The 22,811-nt window shown below is 44.0% G+C and overlaps 1 protein-coding gene across 1 annotated transcript in view; it reads right to left on the minus strand.

The window, feature by feature from the left end:
• Window positions 1-2,047: 2,047 nt before the first annotated feature.
• Window positions 2,048-22,811, minus strand: part of PEX7 (peroxisomal biogenesis factor 7) — an 80,104-nt gene continuing 59,340 nt past the window's right edge. The window contains exons 8-9 of the mRNA XM_045294593.1: window positions 21,285-21,384; window positions 2,048-2,631 (exon numbers count right to left, since the gene is read on the minus strand). Coding sequence (XP_045150528.1) covers window positions 2,557-2,631; window positions 21,285-21,384 — 175 coding nt within the window. The 3' untranslated portion in view covers window positions 2,048-2,556. The remainder of the gene's footprint in view (window positions 2,632-21,284; window positions 21,385-22,811) is intronic.

Here is a 22,811-nt window from a genome sequence, read left to right on the forward strand (position 1 = left end):
TTACAGCAGCACTGGGTAAATAAGACAGTTTGTAGCTGTCAGTTACATTGTGACTACGATTCACACTGGGTATTTTGTAAGGTGTATCAGAAACTATGAGGATACAGAGAGCACTCACTGTAGATCCAGTTTTTCTCGGCCTGCACTTTGGCGGGCACCATCAGTTCACAGGGAGGGAAGCAACAAAAGCAGCCAGCTCTGTGAAATCCATCCTGTGACAGCGAGAAAGTGGTTGAGTCCTTACGTCACTAACATTACTTACGAGGCTGCAGTCTTTTTATTGTGAGTTGTAATTTAATATCTCTACGTAATATCATTCCCCATTTCAATTACATCAAGGTAGAATGTACAATTGCTACCACAATCAGTTTCCACATTTCACTTCTCCATGGACCCTTTGACATTGTCTCCGCCACTGTACCCTGCTCCCCCAAAACCATGTTCTACTTGCTGTCCCTATAGGGTCATCCATCCTGGGTTTCATGGACTGAAAAATGGAAAAGCATATAACTGACCTCCACCGACATAACACCTCTGAGATACATTCTACTGTGAACGAACAAAACAAACCAAAATTACAGAACACTTTGGAAACCAGACCAGATCTAGCCCGCGTCTACTGACAAAGTTTTAACCATTCAAGTCAGAGTTATGCCTTTGATCTTCTATAGTCCTCTCTCCCAAACCCTGCTTAGTGATCACTTTCATCCCTCCCCTCAATTTTCGATAGGGGGAGTTCTCTGGAGGGAGGCTTATTTCCTATGTCGTTCCGCAAATAACTCTTGGACTTCCACTGTCATCCATTGCTTTCTGCACATCGGTTTCTCACAATTTAGGCTCTGATACTGGCCCTTCCTTCAAGAATATTGGAATATGGATTCGAATATGGATTCCAATCCTTCAGTGGCTGATGATGGTGTGCTTCTTCCACGTGGAATTAGTTGACATCTCCCCTTAGATGGCTGCTTGTTTGCAGAAAAGTCTTTTAAGATCCCAGATGCTACTTTATCTGACAGCTGGGCACCATCTAAATTCTTTGCCACATTTTGCTGTAGCTCCCGTATCTTCTGTGTTCCCTTCCTGAGGGTGAGTATGGAGTTAGGCCATGAACTTTCACTGAACTAATTGTTCTTAAGTTGGAGCTAGGATTTAGTGGGAGCCCAAAACCCATTCCACACAGTGTCTTCTTATTGGGTCTCTCAAAAACCACGTACATGGAGCTAAGGGCCCAAAGATTTTCACTTTCTTGGGGTCGTTTATTCACTCAACAAATGCTTCGCCTGGGATTAGAATGTAGCCATTGCCCTCTGCTCATGGGCATTGGATTGCGCATCTATGCGGGATTTCCAATCAGGCAGACAGAAACCTTGGGAGCAAACCTTCTGCCCTGCCAGCAGACCGTTCATAGGGCTTGGCGTACATTTCTAGTCCCATTTTTTGTTTCCTCTTTATGTATACTTTTGCTCAACTCTATCGTAATTTGTTTTGAGTTTTGTATGCTAGCTTTATCTTTTTTTTCTGGAAAAAGAAAGGGAGGAAATATATAAATTAAGGTACTATACATATCTTTTAACTTGCTTTTACTCTGACTTTTATGTTTATTTTGTTCTTTAATAATTCTCAAAAACTTGTTAAAATCAGTTTTTGTCATTTGGTAACATTTTATCTTGATGTTACACAAAAGTACTAAGTTACACAAAAATGCTTGTTTTACTAATTTTTCTCCTTTACCCTGCTTTTTGTCATAAACACCTAGAAATTTGCCCAGGGCCCTCAGGGAGGCAGCAAGGGCAGCTGGAGCACTAGTCAGCTAGCTTCGCAGGCAGTTGTTGGAAACATTGATAGCCTTTGGTTCATGAGCATTTTTTAAAAACTTGATACTAGAAAAGTAAGAAGAAAGAAATGAACGGGCGTGCGTGCAATACCAACATTACAAGGGTAAGCTCTGCCTATGACACTCTGCATTCTTAACATCTTGGAAAGGATCTCGTTTGTTCTTTCTGTAGACGCTTTTTGGATGTTCATAATGTAACTGCTGAGGACAAGAGTAAGTCAAATCTGTATTAAAGCCCTGATGCTGAACCATACATATATTTATGTTACATATCACAGCATGTTTATATATTATTATATTGTAACATATTAGGGGGAAAACAATCTTTTGAGGATGTCATAAAATGATAAATAATCAGGAAATGCAGTTTATTTTCTCTGCCAGTAACATTTGATTATATTTTACATTAAAAATGACTTAATTAAAAATGAAATATACCACTATCAAAATAATGTACAATTGCCCATATTTTAAACTATTTTACAATATAGAGGTTATATTTTAGTAGGTATTATAAAATGTACCATAACATCAATTATTCCTTAAGATTTTAGGAAATATGGCTTAAATAATACACCAAAGTCTCCATCAGTTGCCTCAAAACAGATTCCAGGATACATTTTTGCAAATTTAAATCTGAATAGCATAGAAAATCATAAGGTCTCTGTTAACAACAGGCAATTATTTCCTGCCGGGCAGTTCTTCAGTTCCGGCCTTGGCTCTCATGGAGGAGGAGCAGCAGCGAGACAGGCAGGGTCATATATCTTTATCGTTTCATCCCAAGCACAGTCAGCCACCTGAAGCAAAGACAAGACACGCAGGATCACCGAGAGGCACACACATTCCAGGGCAGCACAGCCTACGTCCGTTAGAGGGGAGTAGACAATCCGCTAGTTGACATCTTTTTCACCAGGAAGAACACAGGGACACATTTGGGGTAAGAGCTTTCCCTTTTTAAATTACACACTTCTCTGGAATGGTTTTTGATCGAAGCTATCTATCTACAGCTTCTCCACTCCCATCACGCCACTGTTGCTGCCGGTCAAGTCAAACCCAAGAAACACCGTAGGACAGGGTCGAGCTGTCCCGTAGGGTTCTGCAGGCTGGAATCTCCATGGGCGCAGACTGCCCCACGTTCTCCTGTGGGGCGGCTGCTGGATTCGAGCCATCGACCTAGTTAGCAGCTGAGAGCTCCTTCCTCCCTGACCCTACCACAGCCACAGGGACATAATGTCCTACTTCCAGAAATACCTGTCGCAAGGATGCAGTCCCAGACTGTGAACTACGACCCCACGCTGCTAGAGGTATTGTGGGGGGAGAAGAAAATAGGTGCAGCTTTGGCCCCAAAGGACCGCTCGTGAGTACAGGTGTGGAGAGTGCGCTAACAGAGAAACGCAGAGGCTGGACTAGGGTCCCAGTGGGTGGAGAGAGCCAGCACCCCTCACCAATGCGGTGGCCTGTGCGCAGGCCCTCTTGTGAGGCAGATGTCAGCGACAAGACTCTAAGAACATACAAAGACGTGACAGGAAAATGGCCCTGGTGTTCAGGAACTGTGGGTTAAGAAGAACACTTAGCAGGTGTGTGTGGCAATGTCTCCTGACCAGGGAGACATTGATATATAACTCCACTGTAGGGCACTCCTTGGACTTAACCTGCCACCCGGGACTGAATATACAGCATTTGCCCAGGAACACCGCTCAGAAGGCCGGAAGGGGCAGGGAAGAAGACAGATAGGAATGGGAGGCTCTGGGCGGAGTGAGCAGAGCTGTGACGTGGTGGGATTGCTGTCAGATGCCGTGGGACAGAATGTGTGCGGCTTACTGAATGATGGGCTAGCTTGTTCGAGAAACATTCACCCAAATAACAATAAACAGGCTAAGATTTTCCCTATATGACAGTAGTACACAGAAGCCCCTGGGTAAAGTCAGCAGTTAGGTGCTCAAATACTGACCACAAGATTGTCAATTCAAACCCACCCAGAGGTGCCTCCAAAGTCAGCCCCCTAAGAAGAGGGTACTGAACATAACAGACTCAAAGGAAGTAAAGAGAGGCCAACAGTTAAAGCAAAATTTAACATTCCATTTACAGTAAAATTAAATCACACAGTATTCAGCAGTAAATTTATCACAAGATAGGTAAAATGTCCACACCACAAATCAAAAAGATTGCAGAGAGATATTTAAGAAATCCTCCATAAATGTAAGCTATACCATGTTCATGAGTTGGAACATAATTACTATTATTAAGATGTTAATTCTTCCCTAAATGGCTTATAAGTAATTCATAGCTCCTTGAAGCTTTAAAAAAATAGAAATGGATAAGGAAACTTAAAAATGTATGTAGAAACGCAGAGGATCTAGAATAGCCAAAGAATCATTAAACACGCACGCATACACACACACAACACAGCAAAATTATGATATTTAATGTTTCCTAAGTTCATGACTTTATCATAAAAACTATAAAAACCAAGGTAGCACAGTATTGGCATAAGGATACACAAGTAGATGAAGGAACTGAACTGAACAGATATCTGGAATAGACCTACATTTCGACAACGAATTTTCAACGAAGGTACGAATGCAATTCAATGAGGGAAAGAAAGCTCTTTTAACAAATGGTAGTAGAACAATTGGACATCGCTGTGAAAAAAATAAACATACCTCAACCCCAACCCCACACCAGAAAAAAATTAATTTGAGGTTAATAGCATACCAAAATGGGAGAGTTACCTTGACATAAAGACTTCTTCAGCCACAGGCAGTAATAACCATAAAACATTGCATTAGTTGGACTGAATAAAAAAATAAGATTTTTGTTCATCATTAGACAGAACATAGGTGTATTCAAGCCACACAATAGGGGAAACATTCACAAAACATACACGTTTGACAAAGAACTTGCATCCGGAAGATATAATTACTATGATCAATAATAAAAAGGCTCAGCTACAAATGGGGAAAAGAGTTTAGCAGAGAAGTCACAAATACACACTGTATGAATGACTAGTAACAGGAAAAAGTGCTCAACATCACACAACAGGAAAGCACACCGCAGTGGGATATAACTGTACTGGGTCCATTGTGCCTCACAGTCACCCTATGGACACGGTAGAACTGCCCTCATGGGCTTCTAAGGCTGTTTATTTTCATGGGAGCAGAAAACCTCATCTTCCTCCTAGAAGCAGCTGGAGTCTTTGAACTGCTGACCTTGTGGTAGCAGCCCAATGCATAACCCCACTCCACTCCACCTGGGCTCCTTACCAACAGGGCTAAAATGAGAGACAGTACCAAATGTTAGCAGGGGGTGGAGCAGCAATGTGACATGGTACAATCACTTTGGAATATTCTTTTGCTGTTTCTAATGAAGTTAAACATACACATTTCTTTTGACTCAAGTGATTCCACTCCCAGATGTTTATCCCAAAGAAATGCAGTCACATTTACAAAAAGATGTATACAAGCATATTCATAGCAACTTTATTCATGAGCGCACAGAATGGAAAAAAGCAAAGTGCTCACTGATGAAGGGAAAATGTGCACAGCAGAACGCTGCTCAGCAGTGAGGCGGGGACTTATGAGGCGGGAAAACTGTCCGAAAGAAAACAGCACATATTGTACATTCAAAGAAATTCTAAAACATATAATTGCTTATACTAATCAAGAACTTCACTCACTATCACTGAGTCCATGCCCACTTACTGCGACCCCCATGGAACCGGGTAGAACTGCCCCAACCCTGAATTTCCAAACTGTAACTCTTTACAGGAGTAAAAAGCCCAGCTTCCTCCTGAGGAGCTGATGGTGGTTTTGAACTGCAGACCTTGGGGTTAGCAGCTCAATATGTAACCACTATGCCACCAGAACTCCTCAGACTAATCAAAGATAGGAAAAATTAGAACAGTGGTATTTGGTGGGGGTTTTTTTCAGCTGAAGGTAGGGATGGGGGAAGCAGAGACTGGGAAGGGACACGAGGGAACGTCTTTGGAAGATGCGTATGTTTTCTGTGGTGCCGAGTGTGGATGACATAGGTCTATCTGTTTCAATGTATTTAAGTGACACCTACAAATAGTTAACACAGTGTGATGATAACAATTGAAGGATAAGGAAGTACAGAAAGAAATAGAAGAACATTGGCAATTGTTACCACTGCACAATGGAAGTTCGTTTCATTTTCTATTAAGTTAATTTCAAACATAATTTGAAATGTTCTGCAATAAGAAGGAATAAGAAATATAGGCAGCAAAGAGAGGATAAAATATTGAGAGGTTTTGACCATAGGTACTTGCACGCTACTCTCCATCTTTTAAAGGCTACAAAAGACTGAAAGTTCCACAGAGGAACCCCAAGTTTTGACAAGTCTAATTACTTGGCTGTCACTACCTGTAAGGAAAAAAAGTGAAATGCATCAGAAGAGATTAACTTCTTAGCGTCCACTAACAGTAGTTGTCCATAGAATCCAAGCTGGAGAGCACACTGGAGACCTCGGAGTCAGCCTTCACTGGAACAGCACAGAACAGGCTCTCCGAGACGCAGCTTTCCCTACTTCATCATCTCCTCGCACCAGCTCACACCCTCAGACTCGGGCAGGTGTGCAAGCCTTCACTAGTCCTCTGGGATCATCTCTCTTCTACTTCCCCTCCCTCTGCTCTGGTCTGCCTGAAGATGGTATCTGCCCTTTCAAGAGTCAACTGAGGACCTTTGAAGAGACGGATGACTATGGAGAGGGCCCGGGTCGGGGGTGGGCACTGGGAGAGAGGAGGGGAGAGGACGAGTAGAGAGGAGGGTTTTACATGAAAAAAATATGTATAAATAAATAAAAATTGCTTCAAGGGGGGGAGGGGAAGCGCTCCAGAATCCTTAGCCCGTAGATCTAAATATCGATCAGTCTGAGTGGCTAACAAAAGCGGAAATGCACAACTGAAGTGGACTTGGAGTCTTTCATGGCATACAGTAGGTCCACTTCAAACATAGGACAAACCCAGCTGTGGTGTGGTTCTCTGAATGCATTCACACCACTGCCGGCAAGTCAGTCTGACTTACAGCAACCCTGTCCGGAGTGTCCGAGACTGTCCATCTCTGTGGGAACAAGCTTTACCTTTCTACCAGGGTTTGCACCCCTGACTGTGGTTCGGAGTCTAAGACCCACCCACAGCACCACCAGGACCCCTTAGTACCTATCAGACTGACTGTACTTATTTATTGATACATATGTCTGCTCTTGGAGAGCAGGAACAGTGTCTTACTGAAACATAGCAGTTATTCAATACATCAATAGATATTAGCTCAATAATGAGTTTTATAGGTTTCAAAGAAAGGTTTTATTCATGTTCACATGAGATTGTTGGACCTGAGACCAGAACCTGGTAAGTTTGACCACAAGAACTGTGCCTCACAGGAGTACTCTGATGGTCACCATGTGCATTAACAACTGCTCTTATCATCTCTGCCCCCACAGGACACAAACATTATAGTAACTTATTGCTGTCTCACTTGTGTATGTTTTTTCAAGTAGTGGGCCCTTCCCAATGTTAAGTGTGAGTAATTATGGGCGAAAGGATTAGAGAAGATACAGGCTTCTAAGACACCCCAGGGGGCCAAACCCACGCCAGCAGACTCAGAGCGCCCCTCCAGCACACGGGGTTCCCCTGGCAGCACTTGGTCTGTCCTGCTGCAGGCGGCCAGGCTGATCTCTAGTCCGCGGGACAGCTGCTGTGTTCAAACTGCCAGCTCGGCAGTTCGCAGCTGCGCACTGCTACTGTTGCGCCACTTTTAAGTTACGGACAGGTGTTAAATAAATTTTCAACACATGTCAATGCGATACTGGCACCTAAGTCATGATCTCACACTTTTGAAAATTCTTTCCTATGGCCACCCCCAAGGATGCGGTTCTGCTCGTGTTGCCAGGGTAATCACCATTGCTACGCACTCCAATCATAGCCTCTGCTTCCTTCCAGGAGCTAACAGGAGGCATTTCCTAAAAGAGCAAGGGTAGGAGGGAGATAATCACACTGGAAAAGAGGCTAAGATTAACTGCCCGATTGGTCATGAAAGAAGCTCTACCGTTCCCATCAGCATAGGTTAAAAGGGCACACCATAGTAAGACACCCGCTCTGACGCTCGGTTCATGGCAGTGGGTGGTGGTGGTGGTGACGACGACATTCCTTCCTGTCCGTAACTAGAGGAACCTGGAATTCCGAAATCATTCCATGCCAGAAGATGCAATATCTTTCTTCACACGGCAGTTTCTCTTCTTAATCTCAGTTAAGCCCAAAGCATCGTGCTTAACTGTCATGGCCGGAGGCGTCGCCGTCTGGAGTGTGCACGGAAACCACCGGAGGGACTGGTTACACTCCAGCTCGCTGAGCCTGATCCTCGTGGCACAGCTTCTCCACGGCTGGGGGCACAACACCACTGGCATCTCAGGGGCTGCTCCACAACCCGGGATCTTTGAAACCAAGGTCCACAGGCCACTGGACGAGTGGCGTTTGGGAAATGTATGGGCTTCAGAAAGTCCACAGATACAACATTTTGTGTGGACACACTTTGGGGGGGGGGTGCGCTGGGGGAGAGAGAATGCCTACTTTCCTCCAGATTATCAGCCCACAGAGTGAAGGCGGCGCTTCCTCCAACTGTGTATCATAATCACCGGGGCATCATCATGGGCAGCCAGGGGCTGCGACCAACTGTCTACACATGGAGACAAGAGGCAGTTCTCTGGAAGTCGGATGTGCAGGAACCCTGTGCTGTGGACTAAAAAGAAATCCAACATTTTTTCAGAATTAAAATATTCTGGAATATTATTTCAGGACCCGCTCGTGGAAGAGTGCTCTTCCTTTCAGCAGGAGAAAGGAAAAGAGGTCAGTAATTGGCACTCTTAAAACAGACAACACGTTGTGCCCCATTTTCACATTTTACTTCAACACTACAGTTCAAGTCTAGTAGGCTGTTGTGTGAACTGGCGGAGGGAGATGAGGGGGAGGCATTACTGGAGAATATGACGCAGGGCCACTCACCCTGTCAGGCCCGTTCCTAGTCCCCGAAATTCCGCAGTTCCCCAGTAGCCTATTCTAAGTCAGCCAGTATTTGAATTTCTACTTCAAGACTCAAGAAAAGGTAAGATGTGGCTAATGACAATATTTATTTACTTTACTTGAGATTCACACCCTGTGGAGTTCTAAATGGGCTGAGGTGGTTTACAGATTAACCTACAGTACCCGATAAATCAAATGGAGATTAAAAAAAAAAATCGGTTCCAAAGGTAACAGAGCAAATGGAGCTCCAGCTTTCCGGCCTCAGAGCCGAGCACATCACAGCGCTCGACCGTAAATCAGGCTCTCTGCTTTAAGGCAGCGAGGGAACAAAAGCACTGAGGGGAACACCAGTCTGCTCCTCACAGCAATCACTTATGGATGGAAACAATGTCTGCGACTAAACTCAACGGCACTTCCTGTTAGGTCTGGGGCTGTGTGTATCCTGCTCAAATCTGTATTCTTTGGATTTGTCACTCTAATAAATGCTGCCTGCCTGTCTACATCGGTGCGTGAGCAGGTTTCCTTCCTCATGAGACCGTTCCTGGGTGGAGCCTCGCAGATGGCAAAACCCCAAATAACCAAACCCACTACCATCGATGCATTTGAATGATGAGGATGGCCAGGACCATGCGAAGTACCGTGGACTGCCAACCGAACAAACAAATATGCCTCGGGAGAAGTCCGATCAGAATGCTCCTTAGAGGCGAGGAGAGTAAGACTTCATCCCACCTGTTTTGGACATAGCAGCCTATTTTCCAGGAGCAGCCTCTGGAAAAGGACATCGTGCTTGGTCAAACGGGCAGAGAAAACGAGGAAGGTCTGCGACAAGATGGACTGACACGTGGCTGCAGCTCTGATGATGGCGTGGGATGGGGGTTGTATTCTGGCCTTAGGGTTGCTACTCCATGGCACCTAAAACCAAAAACTGCCTGGATCTAGTGGACTGGGACTCTGTACCAGCACTGGAGCTCCTTCCAAGCCATCCCAAACTCCGGCAAGCAGGTCAAGCACCTCAAACCAACCCAGGGGCTCTCAAGTGGATTCCAGCCTGACTTTAGAGGACAAGGGCGCCTGCAGAAGGAAACGTGCCCTGAGCGGCGGTCTGCAGCTGGGGTAGCCAAGCTGCAGGAATGGCAGTGGCTGGGAGGGAGGGAGGGCTGGAGAGAAGTGCTCCAGGCCACGGGAAAATGCAGGACTCGTTGAAGAGCTAGGAGGTTGAAGTTAAAGGACACGGAATTGCCTTATAACTTTTCTGACGAGCCTCTTCATCTCGTTCATGAATTCCCTTTAGGAGTTCTTAAAGGTTAACTGCCAGGCTTGTCACAGTAAGAAGGCACAGGCACAGAGCCACTGAAGGGCAGGAGCCTCCAGGCCCCGCCCTCCTGCCCAGGGCTCTGCATGGGGCTTCCTTCCACTCCTCATCCAGTAGCCCCCACCGCAGGGCAGGCAGGGCACGCCAGCCTGGCGCCCTCCTCCTGGGTGTCCTTTCATGTGCGGAGGGCAAAACAGAAATCTTCGTATTCAAACTCGTAGTTGAAGCTGTCAACATTGCAGGAAAAAGATGGTGTGTCAACATGGTACAGTCTTTTTTCTGTACCAATTAGAGTGCTTTATAATAACCACGCAAATAAACTTTTTGTTTTCATGTAAAACCTGAAGAGAATGTTTTCATCGTCATTTTTATAAGCTGCTTGCCTTCCAGGGCAAGGAGAAGCACCTGCCTAATAGGGTAGGAATCAGCTGTAGTTTTAATGACTGCCTGCTTAGTTTTATACCACCGAATGGATTTTTCTAAGCCTTAAGAAAGGAGCCTGGTAGCGGAGCAGTGAGCTATGAATTGAGCTGCCACAGGGGCTCGGCAGAGGACCCATGAGCCTCTCAGCTCTGTGAGGATGTGAGGTCTGCGAAGCCCACAGGGGCCGCTCCACTCTGTCCTGTAGGGTGGCTCGGAGTTGGGACCAGCTCCATGGCCTTGAGTGTTTGGGTTTGAGGCTTTAAGAAAAGTATTAAATACCTGTGGTAGCATTCATGGTTCGATTTCTTTAGAGTACATGATGACGCCGTCTTGAAAAATACAATCAGAATTTACTATTTTATTAAGAAAATATCTCAGCATTCGCTAGGCTAGATATTACAAAAGCTATCAGGAGTTTATGATAAAAACTGCCAAAGGTAAATGACATAAAACCTGGTATAACTTGAACTCACACTGCCATCCAGTCAGCTCTTACTCACCCCACCCTGTGGGGCACGAAAGAACCGCCTGTGTATTTATGAGACGCTTTACAGGAATACAGCCTCGTCTTCTTCCTGCAGAGCTGCTGGTGGTTTTGAACTGCTAACCTTGCAATTAGCAGCCAGACCAATACATCACCCACTATGCAGCCAGGGTTCCTCAAGATCTGGTGTGAAAGCATGGTCCTAGAACTGCAGATTTCAGAAAATACCAGACTTTGATCGCATGTGTAATTTAGAAAATTAATTTATAATCTTTATCGGTTCGCTCATGTTATTGAAATGTTCACGTGCGCCGCTGAGAAGGTAACGTATCTCGAATTATTCCAGTGATGGACCTAACGACACAGAGTCCTTCCTGAGACATCAGGGGACGAGTTTCCCATTTCCTATTATCACCATGCTCCTCCGCTCGATTCTGTTGACACTGGCTTTTGCCTTTGGGAAATCTGTTTAATCGACTGTAATTATCTATGTGACATATGGCCTTTTTAGTGAAAATGAACAAATGGCATATGCAGAAGATGTAGAGAGGACTGAAAAAAAATTACTAGCAGTCCACGATAAATTTTGCAAAAGCAGCCCAGTCATGATGCTGCAGTGTTTTAAATTACGACTCAAAGAAAGAAGCCTATTTTACTTTACTCTGCCCAGCTTACCTAAGCATGTGGCTTACTATGCGAATCATAATGGAGCTTATGAAAAAATAAGGAGGGGTTGAGTAATGCATTGAAAACAATTCTTTTCATTCATTCATTCATTCAGTATGTATTTAGCATATGTGCTTCAGGTAGTTTGCTTTTGTCCTTGGCACAGAACTGGTATGTAATTATTTATGGAACCGAGGGAGGGGGAGGCAAAAGGGAGAAGAACCTGCCTGGGCTCTGAGAGGAACAAAGGCACAGGATGACTAGTCAGAGGTGGGGAGAGCAAGGGGAGCAGTGGGAGGCCTACTGAGAGAGCAAGTCACCAGAGAAATGCCCGGATGACACAGAAGGGTAAGAAATACAATCACAAAGGAGTACAGATCATACTGGCTCCTAAAGCAAGATTACGGATTTAGACTCTATCCCGGAATGGAATGGGTTGGAGACACGGCTTGGAGGTGTCGAAGCAAAGATGACAAGATGAAAATGAACCGTTAACTAGAGCTGGGGCATGCGTCACCTGCGTGGCAGAGGGCAAAAGGCCGGAGTTGCCACAGAGCATCACAGAAGTAGCTGACGGGATCCCCGGGAGAAGGCCCCTGGGAGCAGAGACGGTGGTCTCTGCGGTGACTGAGAAGGCCTGAACAAAGTCAGAAGGGCAAGAGCAGCGCACGCTGTTGCAGGAACGTGTTAGGACTTCACTTATCCTGGTCTTTCTTTAAAAGGCTTTTGCCTGCACAGTATGTATCACACACACACACACACACACACACACACACACACACACACACACAGTTGTTACCATGAGAATGTAATTTTTCCCATTTTTCCTAACTGTTGAATGCTAGTATCTAAAGTATTCATTATTATATATCTATTTTTATTTATTTTATTAAACTCTTACTAATTTTGATGTTCTTGGATTATACAAGCTGACAATCACATGAAGTATAAATAATAAAAATGTCTACCTTTCTAAAACATATATATCCTATCTTGTTTTCTCATACATTACCAATTGGCTTTTCTAAACCATGCTGATTAGCAGTGGTGATGGTGGTAATTCTCATCCCCATCCTACTCTGCTGGGACCACATACATATTTCAAGTCAAAACCAATTCTGTAGCATTAAGCCTCACTCGGGGTCACGTGTCTCAGAACAGTGCTCCACAGGCCTGCCAGTGACTGTTTTGAAAGTAGGTCTCCAAGCCTTTCTTCCATGGTACCTCTGGGTGGGCCCGAACCACCGACCTGCTGGTTAGCAGCTGAGAGTGTGAACCACTGCACCCTCCAGGATGATCTCAGTTCCAGGTCAGGGGCTAACAAAATCAGATTTGTTTTCTGGAAGTCTCTCCTTGGAACCAGTGTGTGGGAAATAAAAACGGACTAACGGAAGGAGTTTAGAGATAGTTAGAAGATGACTGTAGCAATCCATGGCACAAAAACACAGATTAACAAATGTGGATCTTAGACGGTGTAGTGTTGGGCTGCTAACTGCGAGGTTAACAGTTCAGAATCACCAGCCACTCCTTGGGGAAAAGAGTTTTATATACATAAAGAGTTATCGTCTTGGAAACCCAGGGCAGTTCTACCCTGCCTTATAGGGTCACCATGAGCCAGAACAGACTCATGGCATGAGTTTGAGTTCAGTGAAGCTAGAAAGGCACAGTCCAATTTATATAGATATTGGTAAACCTGGACCCCAGCTGAACTTAGGGGATGCAGAGCTAAGAAAACTAGGAGATTCAAGATTCTAGTCCAGCTCCTCCATGAAACAACTGACTTCGTTTGAAGAAAGAAGACATCTGCTCAGATCACACAGTCTAGGAATGCATAAATGGGCCAAGGATCACTGAATAAAAAAGATGACCAGTTTCGCAACACTAAGGAGAGCGGGTACATCTGATAGAAGAGAAATTAAAGTTTACTGGAAGCACGACAGGGGCAGTGGGTCCAAATGATGGTTAGCCCTGAAGACCTAAGAAAATGCAGCCAGGAGCTGACTGCCGATCCAGAAAAGAGTGGGTAAAGGAGGAGGCAGAGAAGTGGAGAAAGGAACTAGTGAGAAAAGCAGGAACCTACTGACAGGAAGGAAAAACAAATAGTAGTAAAAGGCTTTCAAAGCTGTAGGGAAGTTCCCTTATCTTTTAATTCCACTTTTCCACAAACCATTCCACATCAATTATTTTGAGTGCCAGAGCTAGAAGATGGTCACTTCTGAGGATCCCATGATGTCCGAAGTGCTCAAGATAATGTACAAGGTTGGGCAAAGATATTGTAGAGATAAGGCTAGAAAAACCTAAAGACTTTAAAGTAAAGGTCCAAGAGCACAAATATTGTTTTTTAAAACTGTTGTGTGCCACATCAGGGTGTTTGCTTGGTTTTGAGAAGCAAGGCACCGTGGCCTAGAGAAAAGGCAGTGTGTAAGTGGGTGGGTGATTCGGCAACGGGAACCCGAGAGGCAGGGGCAGAAGAGGCTGGGTGTCAAGATTCTGGGAGGCGACCGTTGACCACAGCAGGGCTGCCCCTCGGGTGGTGGGTGGCACAGCAGAGCCTGTGCATCTTGGGAGCAGACTGATATCTCAGAACCTGGTCTGGGGAGTATTTTATGACTGAAGGAAAATCACAAGTGCTTGTTATATAATTTCAAACTAAACAATCACACAATTATGAGAGGCCTCTCAGAGGAAACAAACAGACTACTCCCTGAGGACACCGGTGCATCTGGCACATGTTCCTTTCAACTCTAGGTCTGTGACAAAGAAAAACAGTACCTGAAATGCAGATGACCAGGACTGAGAGGGCCTGGCTGCTATAAGGCACACCCTCCTCTCCCCAAATCTACTCTTCCATACTGAGAATTGTAAAATCGTTTATCTACTGTCATCTTGGACCTTGTTACCTGAAGTTGAAGGTTCAGGGGAATGGACTAAAACATAAGCTGGATTTTTAAATACCCTTTTTCACCAAAACATTAGGAAAGCCAGTAGTTGGTTAAAAACACATCTAGAGTACTTGCCTAAATCGGAACTAAAATAAAGCACCTTCCGCCGAAACAAAATAAAACTATACAAAAATTTCCTCTGTCCTCTGTTAAGGTAAAATCTTTATATTACTTATATGTTACTTACATGAATAGACCAGTGCATTTACTCAAAGATTCTGTCTACCAAGCACTTGGGGGCCACTATAACATAACTTCATATATGTAGAGTAACCCAAACTATGAAAAATACACACAAATATAGAGAAAAACTGAAAAAGTAGTTACTTTTGATAAGTAGGGAGAAGTAACCTTTGGGAGGAAGCATAAGAGGGCTTCTGGAGTGTTCTGACCTTCATTTAGGTATTGGCTGTACAGATACGATCCTGTCTTGATAATTCATTGAGCTGTACACTTGAAATGTGTGCAGCTTTCATTATGCACACTATACTTCAAGTCAAAATTTATTTTTAAAAAGTAATGAAAATAAACAACAGAATAAGAATACAATATATAAAAGATTTCTTTTTCCTGTGTTTTCAGATCACAAGTAACTTTTTTTTCCTTCCTTCTACTTAAGTGTGATTTCCCAAATTTTCAACAGGGAAAAAAGTTAGAGATGAGAGGAGCCCCATGACTGCAAGAAAGAAGAGCTATGAGCAGAATACTTCCCTGTGCTGAGAACCTCCTGGTGCCAAGACACATGTAGATTTCCCACAGATGCCGAAAGGAGGTAGGGACTGACCTTCCTCCAGAGCTGGCGGGAAAGAAAGCCCTCCCTTAGAGCTAGTGCTCTCAACTTGAACGTCTAGCCTCCTGAACGGTGAGAGTCGATGTTTCTGCTTGCGCAAAGCCCCCTGTGGTATTCCTGTGATGGTGCACTAGCTAACCAAGACAAACATGGAGCGGTGATAACTTCAGATGAACTGAGAGTGTCTATTTAATGGAAACTGAAAACAGAAATAACTTCTATGTAAAGTTGTACTCAGCTTAAAATTGTCAAACAAACCAAAATAAATATCAATGAACAGAGTAGAACTGACACTGCAAAGCACAAAACTGAGAATTCTAAAGATACATTAATACTGAAAACCCCAACTACAGACTGGATACAGTACAAGTCTTGCACATCAAAAAAAGCCTTGTAAACCTAGAGTGACAGTTAAGGTTGACTGTGCCAACCTGCCCAATAAACACATGTGGGATTAACTGAAGGGCAGAGAGATAAATGGCTCAGTGAGCCTCACCTTTCTGGTTCTCTGGTCTCTTGTTCTCTGACGGTTAGACTCGTGTGCAGCTGCCTTAGCTAGTTCCCTGCTTTAGCTGGCAAGACTCACTTCCTGCAAGACATCCCCGAGGAGAAGCCACATGGACCTACCCCGATGCAGCCCTGGGTATTAGAGCAGCTGTGTGGAGACCCCTGCGAGCGCTGAGATGCTCACACACTCACTGATTCGGCTTTCCTCCTGCATTCGGCGCTACTGCGTGTGTTTTGCAAGTTTGAGGAGGACTTTGTAGATCGGTGTCAGATATATGGGCTAATGTTGGACTTATGGGCTTGGACTGGACTGTGTTGGGATGCTTTCTTAATGTACACTTACCTTTTATATAAAACTCTCTCTTATATACATATGAGTTTCTGTGGATTTGTTTCTCTAGTCTACCCAGACTAACTCACCTAGAAACAGAAAATGGATACCAAACTTAGAAATCATAAGGAAGAGAGAGAAAAGAGAAATGCCAGTACTGGACAAATCACCAGACGAAAAGAAATCAAAGAAATCTTCTGAGTGAAAGAAAACTTCAACCAGGCTAACAAGAGAACACGGAGTGTTTCCCAGCAATTACCTGTAGAGACTGACCTCAGACACCTACGTGTCAGGTTCTAAACTTTAAAGACAAGATCTTACAATCCATCAAAGAAAGGAGGCTGAATAGAGGAAAGTCTGCGAACCGCATTTCTAAGACCTTTAAGATGGGGAAACGAGAAAGAAAAGAATTACCTATACAAGAGCAGCACACGCAGACAAATCTCTTTCAAGACGGAATATTTTAGGACACAGAAGACTTACAGGAATGTCAGCAAAGTTCTCCAGCTGCAAAATCACTATGTAAGACAACAGGTTCCTGAAAGCAGATGGAAAGATGTTTTCTATGAGACGAGAGAAGGATATGTGTATGTGTGTGTATAATAAAATCTCATTACTTGTGGATGTATGTAATCTGATTTAATAATCCTCTGCCCCCAAAGTTCCATTCTATAAGATGGGCGTGTGTGGAGGATTATAGGATGTTGGTACTCCTCAGACCGGGTGAGAAATGGTCGTCATCAAGGAAGGGGACGAGGCGTGTGTGCTAGCGCAGGCCCCAATCAGAGACTCAAAAAGTATGTCATAGAGCTATCTAAGACTGGAAGCAGAGGTATGAATATATTGATATATACGATAGGGAAACAGATCTATGTACATATATTTATATGTTACGTACTAAGGAAGCAGATGGACACTGGGCCTCTACTCAAGTACTCCCTCAATGCAAGAACACTTTGTTCTAATAACCCGGCATTCTATGATGCTCACCTTCTTGACATGATCACTGAAGAGAAAATAAGTGCATAAGCAAATGTGGTGAAGAAAGCTGATGGTGCCCAGCTATAAAAAGATATAGCATCTGGGGTCTCAAAGGCTTGACGATAAACAAGTGACCATCTAGCTGAGAAGCAACAAAGCCCACATGGAAGAAGCACACCAGACTGTCTGACCATGAGGTGTTGACGAGATCAGGTATTAGGCATCAAAGACCCAAACAAGGAATCATTATCAAGGTGAACAAGGGGGAGGGCAAAGCGGAGGCCCAAAGCCCATCTGTAGACAATTGGACATACCCTCACAGAACGGTCACAAGGAAGAGACGAGCCAGTCAGGGTGCAATATAGTGCCGACGAAACATACAACTTCCCTTTACTTCTTTAATGCTTCCTCCCCACCCACTATCATGATCCCAATTCTATCTTACATATCTGGCTAGACCAGAGCATGTACACTGGTACAGACAAGAGCAAGCAACACAGGGAATCCAGGACAGAAAAACCCCTCAGATAAACCCCTGAGAGTAGTGATACCAGGAGGGTAGGGAGAAGGTGGGGAGAGAAAGGGGGAACCGATCACAATGATCTATATATAACCCCCTCCCAGGGAGATGGACAACAGAAAAGTGGGTGAAGGGAGACAGCGGTTGGTGTCAGACATAAAAAAAATTGTTTTATAAATAATCAAGGGTGAGGGAGGGAGGGAGAGGGGTGGGGAAGGGGGGAAATGAGCTGATACCAAGGGCTCAAGTAGAAAGAAAATGTTTTGAAAATGATAATGTCAACATATGTACAAATGTGCTTGACACAATGGATGTATGTGTGGATTGTTATAAAAGCTGTTAGAGCCCTCAATAAAATGTTTTTAAAAATTACTAAAATAAAAAAGTTTAAAATTAAAAAAAGAGAGTGAAAACATATATATAAGATGTGCTTTAAGAGTGAGCTATGCTCACTCCACCCCCCACCCACCTGCCGCTAATGTGTTATAAATCCTAAACCTGTGGTTATAATTCCATTTGGAATTATATGCACTTTCTTTGTTATATTAATGAGACACTATTGGTGCAGAGTGTGTCTTAAACAAATCTTGCTTGTGATATAAAAGAGTTTAAACAAGAATGTGAGCAAGCAGAAATGGAGGCAGATAGGTCCCAAACCACATGAACATAACCAAGGAGCCGAGGAATGAAGATGAAGACCACGGACCTCTCCCCAGAGTCAACAGAGAGAAAGATTTCTCCTAGAGTCAGCGCCCGACACTCATATGTCTAGCTTCCCAACTGGTTAGACAGGAGCACTGGCAGCCTAGTGGGTTTCACACTGGGCTGCTAACTTCAGGGTCAGCAGTTTGAAGCCACCAGTGGCTCCTGGGGAGAAAGATGAGGTTTTCTACTCCTGTGAAGACTTACTGTCTGGGAAACCCAGAGAAGCAGTTCTACTCTGCCCTGTAGACTCGCTGTGAGTCAGAAGAGACGCAACAACAGTGAGCTTGTCTTCTGGAGGTTAGACAGTGAGAAATTAAATTTATAGTATTTCTGGGATAACAGAACTAGAACTAAGACAGAAGCCTTTGTTTAGACCTATTGTGCTTTAATAGGCACATTGTGACTTTCATTTTAAGTGGAATCGAGAGCAAGTACAATTATTAAAAGTCATCTATAATGAATTTCTTTCTCAGAAGAGAAATTTGTTCATTTGATTATTTACATTCAAAATACTGCCATTTTAATAATTACAATTTAAATGATTCTGCTCTTATTACATGCTACTGTCATTGTTAAAGTGATTCTAATGATAATGAGAATTTCTAATGTCCAATGAGAATATTTTAAATCTTTATAAATATCAAAAGAAATCAGCTCATTCATTTAAGAAGACAATACTGTAAAATGGGATTTGCTTTTTATTTAGCTTTTAAAATTTATCCTAAAAATATAATTCCTAGTCACTCTCTAGAATTTCCACATATCAAGTTTCACTGATTATATGAGTGGGCTCCAAAGAGTCTGTGGAGAAATGGAGCTGAAAGAGAGTGGAGTCTCCCCGGCTCCGTCAACAAGGTGATGAAGCACTGGAAACACCCACTTCTCCATGCCAGGAAATGCGGAAGACAGTCCTTGGCCAACTGACTGGAAGAGATCCATATCTGTCCTCCTTCCAAAGAAAGGTGGCCCAGCAGAATGTTCAAACTATAGAACAATACCATTGATATCAAGTAAAATCTAGCTGAAGATCATCCAACAATGGTTGGGAGCTATCAGAGGCGCAGGCTGGATTCAGAAGAGGCTGTGGGACAAGGAGGATCACGGCTGATGTTAGGTAGATCTTTCGTGAAAGCACAGAGATGTTTGCTTGTGTTTCATCGACTGTGTCAGGCATTCAACTGTGTGGGTCATTACCAACTTTGGGTAGCCTTGAGCAGAATGGGAATTCTAGAATACTTCATTGTGCTCATGTAGAACCTGTGCATGTATCCTTCAGGGTTATAGCCTTTCACCATCCTTTCTGCAAACTTAATCTTTATGCGGAGCAAATAATCAGAGAAGCTGGATTACATGAAAAAGAATGCACCTCAAGACTGGGGAAGGCTTATTAACAGCCTGTAATATGCAGAGGACACAACCTTGCTTATTGAAAGTAAAGAGGGCTTGAAACACTGCTGGTGAAGATCAAGGTTTGCAGCCTTCAGTGGGAATTTCAACTCAATGTAAAGAAAACCCAAATCCTTAAAACTGGACCAATAGGTAACATACATCTTGAGAAATGGAGAAAAGGTGAAGTTGTCAAGGATTATGTCTTGCTTGGATCCACAATCAATGTTTGTGGAAGCAGCAGTCAAGAGATCAAATGACAGGCTGCACTGGGCAAATCTGCTGCACAAACACTCTTTAAAATGTTGAAAAGCAAGGATGTTACTTTGAGAACTAAGGTGTGCCTGACCCAAGCTTCGGTATTTTCAGTTGCCTCACATGCGTGTGAAAACTGGACACTGAATGAGGAAGACCTCAGAAGAAGTAGTGCAACTGGACAATGGTGCTGTTGAAGAATACTGAAAATACCGTGGCCTGACAAATAACAAACAAAGCTGTCTCGGGAGATGTACAGGCAGAATCCTCCGCAGAGGGGAAGACTTCGTCTAACGCACTTTGGACATGTGGTCGAGAGAAACGGTCCTTGGAAAAGGGCATCATTCTTGGTAAAGTAGAAAGGCAGCAACGAAGAAGTCCCTTATCAAGGCAGAGTGACACCGCGGCTCCAACCATGGGTTCAAAGACAACAACGACGACGACGGTGGGGACGGTCAGGAGCGGGCAGTGTTTCCTTCTGTTGAACACGAGGGGGGGGGGGCCTCAGCGCTGGAACTGACTCAAAGGCACCTAACAGCAGCAAGACGGAACGCTAACAAAACTAAAGTGAAGACTACTACAGCCCCCAGTACTGGCTCGGAGTCCTCCAGAGAGTAAGAGGAGGAAAATATAAGGGTTGTTAACGGAGACATGAGACCTTTTCCCCTGTGTTTGTCACTTGAAGTCTCCTGCTGCCATGGAGGCAAGAGCCCTGGGAGAGCGTGTCCTCTCCTAGGTCTTGGTGAGGGACCAATGTCCTGTGCACCGTCTTAATGGGAGCGCTGAGTCTCAGAACACATACTCCTGAAGCCTCCGCCATTCCATCGCTCCATTGGCACACTGCCCATTGGAATCGCCATGCTAATGCTTTTAAAGAGGAAATCCTTTTCTTTCAGAAAAGTCAAACTTTCAAGAGAATAGATATAGGTTGAATTTCTGGATATTCCACCCCCCCACACCCTCCCCACCCCCACCCCGCCCAGTATTTCAGATGCTCAAGTCTTTAGCAAAGGCGATCATGTTCGCTAAGTGTACTTAACGATATCTGAAAGAAACCACTTTTGCGGTGTGAGAACTGTCTGGTAGAGAAGACATCAGCAGACGGAGTCCGTTACCTGAGTGGGGCTGTGAAGACTTAAATCTAAACCACAAGCAAACTCGGTATGGTGTTCCACTGTTTCAAGGAGAGGATCAGGCTTTGAAAAGTTCCAGAACCTGTGAACATGAACAAAAAGAAACAATTGAATTTGCTAAAATTCTGCCCCCCCCAAAACGCTACAATTAAATTTTTTTAAACACAGCAAAGATAAAAGCTCAATTAATTCATAAATGCACACCCTCCTACTGTTACACATTTTTTAAAAGTGTGCTACATTCTATTGTATCAAACTATAAAGCCAAACACAAAGGAATAGGCAATCTCAATGTACCCCCCTTCAGAGTTGTATTCCCACTATTATGCCTGGTGGATGGAGGCTACACAAATTTCACTTCACCACCTTCTTGGCTTTAACAAAGTACGAGGCCACTTGAGACGAGGGCCGCTGCGCCTCTGCAGCGACTTCCGGGAGCGCCCCAGCTGTGAACGGGTCCTGCACTGAGGAACTCCAAAGTCTGCCATTTTGATACATTGTCCTTTCTTGACAGCTACGGGAAAATACTTTTGGGTTTAATTTACATTTCAACCGAGGTGCAAATCCTTTGAACAGAATCTGTTCCCTATGAAAATCTGTAATTCTGAGCTTTTTTAGAGGCACAGCCTTTTCTGAAGGATTCCACATCAATGTAATTTCTAGAGTCAAGAAAAACAGCAGTGTATTTTCCTGGGACGGTATTGACTAGTCTGTTACTGTCGGCAGACTGAGGGTGATGATCCCTGTCATAAGACACAGAGCTCGGATCCTCACTGTGGAGGAAGGAAGTTGGCCCCGGTTTCTAAGGCTTTTTGTGCTGTCGGCTTTATCTGACTCTACACGCACCATCGGTGCAGCACATTTAGAATGATGGTGCCATGGCCCAATTCGTCCTCTCTGCTGAGCTAACCCCAGAGCACACTGCAGATCCCGTTGAAAGAGAGTAAACACACAGAACCGACTCGCACCGTTTGTTTAACCTGGTGGGATTGGTTCCCTAATAAATACAGAGCTGGCCCCATGAAGTTTTGAAAAGAATTGTTGCTATGGATAAGCCGTCGTGTGGCTACCAGAAATACAATGAATAATTAGCTCATTTATCAGATTACTGCAATCCATGGAATATCCAGGGAGAGTGATTTTATTTTTGGACATGTGCCTGTTCAAACACATGAGGGAGCAGGCAGGCATCTTTCTCAGAAACCGACATAATGGGCCCCACTCTCCCGGCCCATTGCTCCTGCAGGTCTTGTTGCTGCTGGTGTACTCGAGACGATTCTAGGCCAGTGGCCCGTGTGATGGAGCAGAAATGGCCCCATTGGGTTTTCAAAGCTGTACCCTTAATAGAACAGGCAGCCACATCTTTTTCCCAGACCTTCCTCTCTAGAGACACGGAATTATACTGAAATCTAATTTTCACAATCTCGATAATGTTTGTACAAGCAAAAATAAATACGCAATTGTAAAATTTGGTTGCTAAAACAAAATCATTAAATTTGCACTATTTGA

This window comes from Echinops telfairi, unplaced genomic scaffold (assembly GCF_000313985.2).
Source record: "Echinops telfairi isolate 266 unplaced genomic scaffold, ASM31398v2 ScPeMD7_3533;HRSCAF=4204_0, whole genome shotgun sequence".
In the NCBI taxonomy this organism is placed as follows: Eukaryota; Metazoa; Chordata; class Mammalia; order Afrosoricida; family Tenrecidae; genus Echinops; species Echinops telfairi.